The following is an 11,216-nucleotide window of genomic DNA, read 5'->3' as shown; positions in this document are numbered from 1 at the left end:
ACAGTGTCAGTATCATTGTGTACCGCGACGTCGGATCTCTAGAGTCAATATCCACGATTTTCTGTTTCGGTATGGCGGCGGCAACGACTGTCCGGTTTGCTGCTAGCTGACAATAATATTTGACAAAACAGAATCAGAAAAGGCCGACGATTCGCTCCGTTGGCGAAAAACGTTTCTCGAAGCCCTTGCTGGACGACCAGTGGCATTATTCACTCGTTGGCTCGCATAAACGTTTCATATCTCTCGAAGAGCCATCGCGTTTCAACGATTTACCCACCGGAAGTCTTCTAACAGGATTCTCAATAATTGTACTGCAGCAAAGTGCGGCTCAAAAATTTTCTTTCAATGAAATATTCTAAGAGTAATTATTGGACTGTATTACCAGAAGTAGTTTATCAGCCCACAATTAAATTGCCATTCTTATTGACAATTCTATTAGTCTTAAAATTAAAAGACAGGTCCAAATGTGACCCACTTTAGATCCTCTCTTTTATTGCTTCAAACCAGGAACGTGGATATATTTCTTTCACTTTATTAAAATTATTATCGTTAAAGAAACGAACAAAATTTGTATATGGCTCCTGTGTATTTCAATCTATTTGAACAATTTTTATTTTGCATAAAGACCCGCAGTCTAAGCATTGAATGCAATTAACAATTCATAATCTTAGTCAGTATGTCTTTGTAAATCCTGTGGAACCAATTTTGAGGTACATTTTTAAACCCATTAAACAACCGGTAGGCAAATTGTTGAAATAAAAATATATCAGATTAACCATCAATCTTCTATCAGAGAAAACATATGCAAATTCCAATCGGACTGATCTTACGTGTTCAATCAATTCACTACCGACTGCAACATTCACTCTCTTTATAAGTTCGAATCGCGAGCCACCGACAAGATATGCTAATATTAGCCTGGGTATTTGCAATTTCAGAAGAAAACACGCAGCAACATTTTGTGGCTGTGTTCCCACAGGCTGTCGGTGCAGTCAGGGACAGAGAGAAAACCATGAAAAAGAAATGGGAAAAACTATCATTGTACGAATAAGCGGGCGAACACCTGTAGAATATGTGTACGACACTTTCATAGGACTTTTGATTATTTAACTTAAAAATTAATCTATTGTAAAATACTGTAATAACTGTATGAATAGTCCGTAAGTTCTAATAAAAGAAATGTTCAAAATCTTGACCATGTTCTGTTTATTACTGTAATCAATTATTCTTTCATCAGTGTGGACACATTAAACTTCCTTTTAATTTTACATACCAAAATTGTTATTCACCCAGCATTAAATCCGCTCCTATGTTTTACATTGTAAAAGTGACAAGATTAATTTCATATAGACTTTGTACTATCTACCGATGCGTCTTCATAACTTCAATAATAGCAAAACCAAAACTTTCAAACTGTTGTTTGACTGGCAGTGGCAGGTTCAGTATTAAAGCTTGCTCTTCCTTTTAATTTTACATATCAAAATTGTTCTTCACCCAGCATTAAATCCGCTCTTATGTTTTACATTGTAAAAGTGACAAGATTAATTTCATATAGACTTTGTACTATCTACCGATGCGTCTTCATAACTTCAATAATAGCAAAACCAAAACTTTCAAACTGTTGTTTGACTGGCAGTGGCAGGTTCAGTATTAAAGCATGCTCTATGCAGGTTGTCTGGGTCCAACCACCCTGCCTTTCTCAACAGCAGCATCCTCAGCCCGGTACTTCATTGCATGAATCCCGGCACTGGGTCTCCTAGCAGAATCCGCAGCCGATCCAGGTTGAATATAAACAGGATCGTCATCGGCCTCGAACAATCTCGTGAAGAAGTTCTTTGCGGGCACTTCTAGAGCCTCCATAGCCCTGGTAGCTCTAGAATGATTCAAATGCTCGGACCTGTTCCTCAACAGTCCCATAGACTCGAGCAAACTGAACTGAACATACATGATCACACAGACCATGGAGATTATAGTTATCAGGCAGATCACCTGCCAAAAGAATTGCATTAAATGGATCCCAGTGTCTGTCGGACGATCCATATCGAATAGGGGGGCCATTAAGCTTCCTAAAAACGCGCATGCAACGTGTGTGGCCACTATGTTGCAATAATCCTCTAGAGCGCTTTGGAACACCACCTTGGAGACCACGAAATAGATCACGCTGCCGATCGATCCAAGACACAGCGCTATCTCAGCTGTATAGATGTCGGTCCCACCTGATACCATTGCTAAACCAGCTACCGTAGCCTGGACGCATCTCATTACCGTCCAATGATTAAACTCTTCACCGGTCAACACGAAATGGAAACCCACTACCAACACGCTGCACGATGACGCTGCTAGCAGATTGTTCAGGTAGACGTTGCCATCGCCTCTGATGGCGAATCGGAACTTTTCGTTCGACAGACTCAGGCTCTAAGAGGACAGAGAGAGACTATCAGTTTCCGTCCGACTTATCGCGAGATAGAGCGTGGACCGACGGGTGAGATAGTTTTTCTTTGAAGTGACAGTGATAAGGAGTCGGAGAAGGTCGTGTGACCATAAAATGGTAACCCCTGTGTCGCTATTCGGGTAGCCATTTTAGAGGTTGTTGTGAAAGTGTGGTTACAGATAAGGGAATTGTTTTGTTCGAGATGATCGTTGTTGGCAGACCTCGGAGTTTTATGCATTTAGAACATGAGTAGATCTGTAAAATGCAAGAGAATGTTGACAATAATGAATATTAGTCACGCGTGTACATTTCATTTTTACCGTAAGGACATTTCAGGCTGTGCAGTAGAGCGCAGATATCATGCGTTTGTAACAAAAATGAATAGGTTAAAATATAAAACAGTATACAAATTAAAAGAATTTAAGAAGAAGAAGAAGAAGGATTTAAAAAAATTTAGAAGGAAGAAACAATTATGGTTTGGTACCCGGGTAGCAAAACAAGGGTCGAACCACCCCTGTCTTATCTAGCTGAGGGATTCACCTGTAGGCCAATGAATACCATCAGCTGGCCAGCGAGCACGGTTCCCGAGGTACCAGTAGCTATGCTCGCGTCATCTATGGAGTTGAGCCTGAGGATCCTTCTTCCAAGGACGAGGCAGCCCATCAACCCCGACAATCCTCCAACAAGGTGTACCACAGCGGACCCAGCATAGTCCCGAAAGATGACTAGCCTCCCTTTCAACACGTTCATCTTCATCCAGCCATAAGGTGTCCAGATCCAATGAATCAGGAAAGGTTGCATCACTCCAGCCAATACGAACCCGGTGAACAGATAACCAATTGTGTGCGTTCTTCCCACGATACAACAGGTACAAATGCCAGCTGCAATTATCGCAGCCGACCAGCCAATCAGGGCTTCGTCCTTATCGACCACCGGATCGCCTATCCAATATCCTTCGCCTACGAGCCCGTTCCTGTCGCCATTGTAGGCGATCAGGTAGCCGACCAATGAATATGCCAATGTCACCCAACAAATGTCTACAATGTTCTGCAGCAGAATCAGATTGACGTTGTTCACTGGCACGCTGCCAACGTGGATCAGGACGAATCCTATCCGCAACAGGATCACGAGGATCACTCGAACGTAGCTTGGTGGCGGTCTGTAGCCAATCAGGGTTGTATTGTAATAGTGTACTGAGCGATAGTCGTCGTAGAACACGTAGTCGAACTCGTCTGGGTGAGAATCAACCATTCCCTTTCAGGGCGCGAACCTTTACACTTTGGTCAGGGTGGTAGCAGGTTATAGCAGGTTATAGCAAGTGTCAAGGTCTCGATATAGTTCATCGCTGCACTTGAACTTTGCTTATAGCATTCGATACGCGATTGTCAGCCTTGCGATCGACGGGAAGCAATTTTTAATATGTTCACGGTCAGGAAAATTTAATATAGATTCTGTACATGTTCTTTTACAAGTGAATACTTTATACATTTTACATTGGACTTGCTTATAGCGTCCGATACACGATAATCAATCTTGCTATCGAGGGGGAGCAATTTTTAATACGTTCATGGTCAGTATAATTTAATATGGATTGCGTGAATGTTTTTCATGGCTTACCGAGCTTTGTCCCCTTATTTTATACCGAATAGAGGGAGCCATTTTTAATGTGTTCATGGTCGGAATAATTTGTCATACATTGTACAAATGTTTTCCATATGATTCTGCGTATCATACATCACGTTTCATTCGAGCTTTTAACACTGTTATGTTGCTGATATAGATATTTAACCGTCAGATACATTTTTTTATTATCGTACGTACATAATAATTTTATTCATTTCTCTAGCAAATTATGAAGGATAAAGAAGTCTCCTAAGTTCACCATCTTTTTGTTTCAGACACAGTAAAATATTTTATATCTGAATAAATGTGACATAATTTGATGTAGTTATTTCAACTATAACGTTATGAACAATACATAATTGTTCAAATTTCAATGTAAAGCAAAAACGAGTGAAACCAATGAGAGAATCTCGCAAGCAACCATAAAACGTACATTCCTCGAGTTCGTCCATCATTATAAGACTACTTCACTGATTGCTGTACCCTAATCTGACCGCATCCTCAAAATTTCTTCAAATTCTGTCCGATAGTTTCGCCATAATAAAATGTGTTCGATTTTTTGTTTTAGACACAGTAAAATATTTTATATCTGAATAAATGTGACATAATTTGATGTAGTTATTTCAACTATAACGTTATGAACAATACATAATTGTTCAAATTTCAATGTAAAGCAAAAACGAGTGAAACCAATGAGAGAATCTCGCAAGCAACCATAAAACGTACATTCCTCGAGTTCGTCTATCATTATAAGACTACTTCACTGATTGCTGTACCCTAATCTGACCGCATCCTCAAAATTTCGTCAAATTCTGTCAGATAGTTTCGCCATAATAAAATATGTTCGATCGCCAGGGCAAAAGGTGCGCGCAAGATCGATTCAAATATTGAATAAACACGCGGGCTGGTGGGGGCGCGCTGTGATTCGCCGCAGGCCCGCAGGCCAATGGCGGCGCGCATAACGGCGGTTCGCGCATGTCATCATTGGCCGCCGCAAGGTCTGGGTCTCGGGCTGCAGGGACAAGCCGGCAAGCGATGCCGCCCGTCGTCGACGTAGGTAGTCGCTCGAAGACGGCCGTTGGTCCCCCAGTGTCAGGTGTCAGTGACTCGTGAGAGAGACAGAGAGAGAGGGAGAGAGAAAGAGAGCGAACGAGAGAAAGAAAGAGATATAAAAACGTTTACCTTAGTGTCTGTTTCGTCCTGTGCTCCCCGTTCCCGACGGCGGAGATCCGAGCACCAAGAGGATGTCCTGTCGCGCACTATGCATCGTACGATGGTACGAGGTGTCCCGCGTGCTGAGCGTTTCCTCCACCCTGGCCACGACAAAAAACTACCGGAATGTGAGTGTTGTCATCCGCATTTCACGATTTCGCAACTCACTGAAACCATAAAGCGGGTTCGCATCGGCGCCCGTTGTCTGTCAGATCCGCACTAACGTTTTCCCCGCTTCTTTCCTTTATTACGATATTAACGGATCTTCCATCTCTGCACACAGTAACGCAGGAAAGAATTGTAACAGAATAATGTTAGAGTCGTTGGTGTTACACAGTTTGAGGATTCGTAATATTTACCGGTTTCGATGTACAATCGTGCCCCCTGGCCAGAGACCCCCCACTTTTGAGGACACCGTTGTTCCCACTCTTTGTAACACATAATCCCTTTTCCCCCTGTATTTATGTTAGCAGGGAGTGGGGACATAGACGAGCAACAGGCGCCCAAAAATACATCGAGATTACAGGGAAACCTGTCCGTGACTTTATCATTAACGCCGACACTTGATTTCCATTCGGCGCTATACGTCGTGCATACGTAAACACACCTACTCCCAACTGCGATGCAAATACGGACACATACTGTGGGCAGAAACGCGCACTCCCTCGTTCGTGAATTATTTCGCGGACACACGCCGACCACCGAAATTGCCTGCGGCCACTGTCCTGTTTTCGGTCGCGGAACGCGTGTGCCATAGTTACTATACCGTTACGATGAGGATTCACGGCGGCACGTGTCAATTTGCCTTGTCGCGTTTGGAGTTACGGTTCGCGATTAACTGGGAACTGAGCGTCTTGGAAACGTGACTTCCTAGTCATTTGGATGCTGTTTCTCGGTTGTAACGTTACCATTAGAATGTTTTGTTTTGCGATTATGAGAATTGCCGCATAGAGAATTATCGCGTCGGACGATAAGAATTTATTAGTTACTCGGCTCCACGCGCCACGCTGACGCGCATACCGCGTCCGCAGTACGCCTGGAATAATTAGTATGACGGCTTCTAGTTGTGGGATGTATATCAGACACACCTATGGTGGCACGTCCGCCGGATATGGGTGTTCGGCTTGGTAGAACTTCGGTGTCCGATGGGGTGGAAATAATTGTAATTTATTTGACGGAGTTATCAGCGAGTAATCACAGTTTATTGTACTGTTTGATAACATAGAACCAGATTAAAGTGTCCAAACATTTTATTAGTATATCAGATTTATTGGACATTAGGGAAAAGCTATGCTAAATTTCAACTGAAATGTTGAAATTTATGAAATGAGAATTTATTTTCAGACAATTATTTTGCAATTTGGTTATCGATACGGGCGTCATTTTTCGTTGAATTTTAACTGGATTGTTTTCAAATATATTGTATGAGTGAGAATATAACGGGATGAAAGGAGCTATTATAAATATGTTGGAAGTATTAAATTAATTTTCATACATTTTCTTTGTAATTTTTATTATTAGCACAAAAAGAAAGTTTTATCAAATTTCGGCAGGTAATGCTGGAAAAAATACTGTTTCGGGTAGACAGCTACTAAAAATATTGTTTGAAGTACAATTCCATTTAATGCCATACAGTTGTTTCATGAAATTTCTCCCTCTTATATAAACAGGAATAAAATAAAAAATGGAGCCAACCTCGATTTCGACGATTCTTTAACATATTATATTTTCATCCCTCTTTTTGCACCCTCAGTTCAAATAAATCCATCATAATCCCAACTCATTTCTCATTAAATTCGAGTTAATATTGGGGTAGATTATTTTCTAATGAATGCAGAGAAGGAACCTGCGTTTATAGTACAGTTGCATATGTTCTTTTATAATATATGTAAGTAAACAAAATCTGATTAAAATGGTGGCCAGAACACTATGCATTTGTGTGAGCATTATTTGGATTTGTTACAAATTATCCTAATTGAAATGTGCTCCGTTTAACACCGTATTAATATGATTATATAAATTCATATTCATACTAAAACTGTTTAGTCATTTTAATATTTTGATTATATAAGGTCATATTAACCTTTTTCACTCGAAGCTATTTTAACTCCAAAATGAAACATTTCTTCCGACTTAGAGTATTTCCCTTCTATATATATTCTTTCGTGTTATACATACGAAAATTGTGCGATTTACTCGTACAATACCGAAGTGTTTAGTAATTTACTAACTACAAACAAAAAATATTTTGCATGATGACACAGCAATTTTTAGTGGCGCCTTACTGCTAAAGGTTGATATTTTGATTATATAAATTGATATTAATATTATGATTGCATATAGTAGAATGTGCACTGAGCTAACAGTTAGGGTGAATCCTTTTGCTTTTTACTGTCGAATGGCTGCAAATTTCCAAAGCTGGGTAAACTCATAGAGAGCAATTTCCAACGCAGGAATTAATACCTGGTTAGTTCCAATAAACTCATTGCATACTACCCCGAACCGCCAATGTGGTGTTTCCACGGGGTTTGAGAAATTTCGTTAAATAGTTTGTTAGAGCTAACCGTGGATCGTGACTCGATTACTCGTTCCTATCGCCATCAAAACGGAAAATGAACTTCCTCCGAAAGTCGTCCGGCGCGGCCATCTCCGTCGCGAAACTATAGACCGTGGTTTATTGACGAACAGCGGCGAAATCAAACATCGAAATGGCCAATACTTCTTCTTCGATCATTCCTCTGGCAATACGGAAGCGAGTCGTCTTAATACGTCATAGCGTTCGAAAGTTCTACGGCCGAAATGATCGAGCCTAATTGGACGGGCTCGTTTTGCCCGAGATCGTAGAGTAAAGCCAAAACGAGCGATCGCTTTTTGGAAATAGCGACTCGTGAAGGATTCTCCTTTTCAATTCCATCCGGCGAAAATATTCCGGCTCGAATCCGCGTGTTCGACAAATTCATGGAATATTTTTGGGGCACACCGGCAGAATGGTATCTGGATATTCGATGGTGGAGTGCATTCGATTTAGTATTCTTCCATGAAATCATGAAGCATGAAGGTAGATAAGCTCTTTTGTCAGTGCAGTTTTAGAAGAAGTCGTAAAGCACGGGGTTAGCAGTCCTTCCAAGGCAATAAAACACCGACGAAAAATCGTGCATCTATTTTTCAGGCTTTGTTGCAAACGGGAAGCTTCTTTCTACGATCTTGCAAAATGTTCTCAAGTCTGTAAATTATTTTCTACTAATATATATTGCACCTGTCGGATGCAAAACGCAACTTTCATTGTCCACTCCCTTTTCTAGTATAAAGGAGCTTCCAAAAAAAATGCAATTAAAGCGTGTGAAAATAGATGCTTCAAGCGTTAAAATAAGCCCGGGTAGATCATCCTACGATTTTTTTTTCTCGAAATTACAAATTATTCCTCGATGATTTCTCTGGAAATACGGAAAAGATCAACACGTTGACTGCCACGCGAATTTCATGTGTTTCACTGGATGTTATGAATAAAAATGATTACTTGAAAGTTCTCATCTTACACTATGTTATATAATTTCAGAAATGTTTGAGCAAGGGCGTACGCTATTCAGCTGCAATCAAAACGAGTCGTTTTCGGAAATAGGAGCTTCTCCTCTCGATTCGGCGCAGCGAAATAATTCAGGATTGAATCCGCTCGTTCGACGGATTCATGGAATATTTTTGGAGGAGCAAACGACATGCAAAATTGTGACTGAATATTGTACGAGCAACGGGGTTCATAGGGAGGTTTATTCGACTACCAAGCAAGCGATTGCAGGGCGGCCGCATATCGCATTTGCGATTTTCAATTTGCAGAGAACGAGGCCGGAGTTAAACGACGCCGAAGTTGCGTTATTAAATTCGGTCGCCTTCTTTCAAAGCCGTGCGAGAATTCCCTCGGCCGGCTTAAACGACGAAACTTGTCGTCGGGAAACTAGCAAGGGTCGAGCTGAACACGAAGGATAGTCGACGATAGTTGACGATAGTCCGAGGGAAACTTTAGACGGGCGTCCAGCACGGAATCGGCTCGTGTGCCCGCCTTTGGCCCGCTACCAAATCACACGAACCGCCGACAGTAATATCACAGTCAGAGATCTCTTGACTTGCTAATAGAAATTGATTCCTGGTTTTGCGACTGGTCGACAGCGGTCTTTACACCGTTCACATCAAACTGAATTCATGATACGAGATTTGTCTATCAACGAGCCAGCTGCTGCTACCAAGTTAATCAACATTTATCTCAGAGGACAGATTGGGAGGTGTTAATCATCTTTGCTAAGAGGTTGCACCGAATTGGACCATTTTCTTGCTGCGTTTTGGATTTTTATGTTTGGACTAAGCGGATAGCATTCATTGAAAAATACTAACTGAATAGTATTCATTGACAAATACTAATTGAATAGCATCTATTGATCTATTCATTGAGAAATAGTAATTGAGTGACATTCATTGAGCTATTCTTTGAACGCATTAAAATAGCAAATAATAAATTTTAGTTTCACGTTCACCGAGCCCCAAGCACTGTAAATACGACACCGTCATCTTACGATAAAGTATGCTGACAAATACGTCTTCATAGGTCCGAAGCCCATAGTCATAACGTCCAAGGGACGTCCATCTTGGTTCTCCGGGTCGTCGTACAAATTAGGGTGTCTCGGGCGAGGCGGATTACGTGGGATATTCGATAATCGGCCATCAGGGAGCCGGAGATTCGAAGCTGATACGAAAATTGGTCCGTGTAACGGCGTCCTCTAAAATAATAGATCCCGTTTCACGTCGCGGAAAAAACATTATGAGACCATTTCTCATAGCAGCTGTAATAGAAAAACGTTCCCTCGACGTGCGTCTTCTTGGGCCCTTGACGACTCGTACGTTTTACGATGTATGACGCCATTTTTTTCTCAGACGGTAGTTACGTTCTCCTACTTAACGCTAGAACTATGAGATCCGTTCAAATTACGGGTACTACATTTTTGTATTTACTTTTACTGAAATTGTGAAAATGCATTTCCATACGAGGAATTATTTAGAAATTGCTTCGGACCCATATTGTGATAGGTAGACAGCCGGGTATTTATGCCAAGTAAACATTTTCTACCTAAATTGTAACGAACTGAAATAGAATTTTCTTTCTGGATATGTTTAAGAGACTGAAAATAATGTAACAGTATTTTTAAATTCTTCTATTTTTATTGTTTTAGTGATCTAGTGATAGGAATCTGGAGAGATCTGAATAAATACATTCTTATAATTTTTATAAACTAACAGGGTCGCTTTTAGCAGTAGATCTAGTGTTGATATCACGTTGACAAGAAATAGTGATGGCAGCAGAACACTTCTAGAATTGTACAGAATCCTTAAGACTTTTCAGGGATCTGTGTTAATACGGGATTCAGAGTAGATCAAGCGAACCGAGAACGATGGGATTAATTTTTAAGATCCACCGACTTCGAAGGAACTTTATCTTTCTCGAAGGAATAAAAACTTCTTCCGATACCCAACCGGATCTAGGGCAATCGGCTATTTTAACTGCAAATGTAATTCGCAAGCGTTATGTCTTTCTCGATTATAACAATACTGCGCATAAAATTTATTTATGCTGATTCTGAATATTGTTTCGGTAATCCTATTTATAATTGAAGCACGTGTCGCATCGGCCAGGCCAAACAATGGGGACACTCGGAATTGTGTGTTCGTTAGCGGACGTCCTCGTGGATCATTAGTCATTCCTGATCGATAATTAATTGTATGCACAGCATACAAGAGCTTTTGCATCGAGAGGTCAGTCCGATCATTAGACCGTGCGTTTCATGCACTCGTGGCAAAAATCGATAGATCGGATGCAAAATAGTGAAAATATTTAAAGAATTTAAAAATGTATCATTCTCAACTCACTAAAATTATGCAGAAGAGAAATAAATGTCTATCCAGCACC

At 40.8% G+C, this 11,216-nt stretch overlaps 2 protein-coding genes across 2 annotated transcripts in view; one reads left to right on the top strand and one right to left on the bottom strand.

Moving 5' to 3' along the window:
* Positions 1–1,580: 1,580 nt before the first annotated feature.
* Positions 1,581–4,147, bottom strand: Amt2l (Amt-2-like protein). The gene is made up of 2 exons (XM_076803249.1): positions 2,972–4,147; positions 1,581–2,415 (listed from the first exon to the last, which is right to left on the bottom strand). The coding sequence occupies exons 1-2, from the start codon at positions 3,680–3,682 to the stop codon at positions 1,663–1,665; spliced, it is 1,464 nt and encodes a 487-aa protein (XP_076659364.1). The 5' UTR covers positions 3,683–4,147; the 3' UTR covers positions 1,581–1,662.
* A 511-nt stretch (positions 4,148–4,658) lies between these two features.
* Positions 4,659–11,216, top strand: part of Mcu (mitochondrial calcium uniporter) — a 117,953-nt gene continuing 111,395 nt past the window's right edge. The window contains exon 1 of the mRNA XM_076806153.1: positions 4,659–5,394. Coding sequence (XP_076662268.1) covers positions 5,299–5,394 — 96 coding nt within the window. The 5' untranslated portion in view covers positions 4,659–5,298. The remainder of the gene's footprint in view (positions 5,395–11,216) is intronic.

Source organism: Halictus rubicundus, chromosome 2, assembly GCF_050948215.1.
Source record: "Halictus rubicundus isolate RS-2024b chromosome 2, iyHalRubi1_principal, whole genome shotgun sequence".
Lineage (NCBI taxonomy): Eukaryota > Metazoa > Arthropoda > Insecta > Hymenoptera > Halictidae > Halictus > Halictus rubicundus.
Note: the sequence above shows the minus strand (reverse complement) of the source record. Positions and strands in the feature narration are given on the sequence as shown.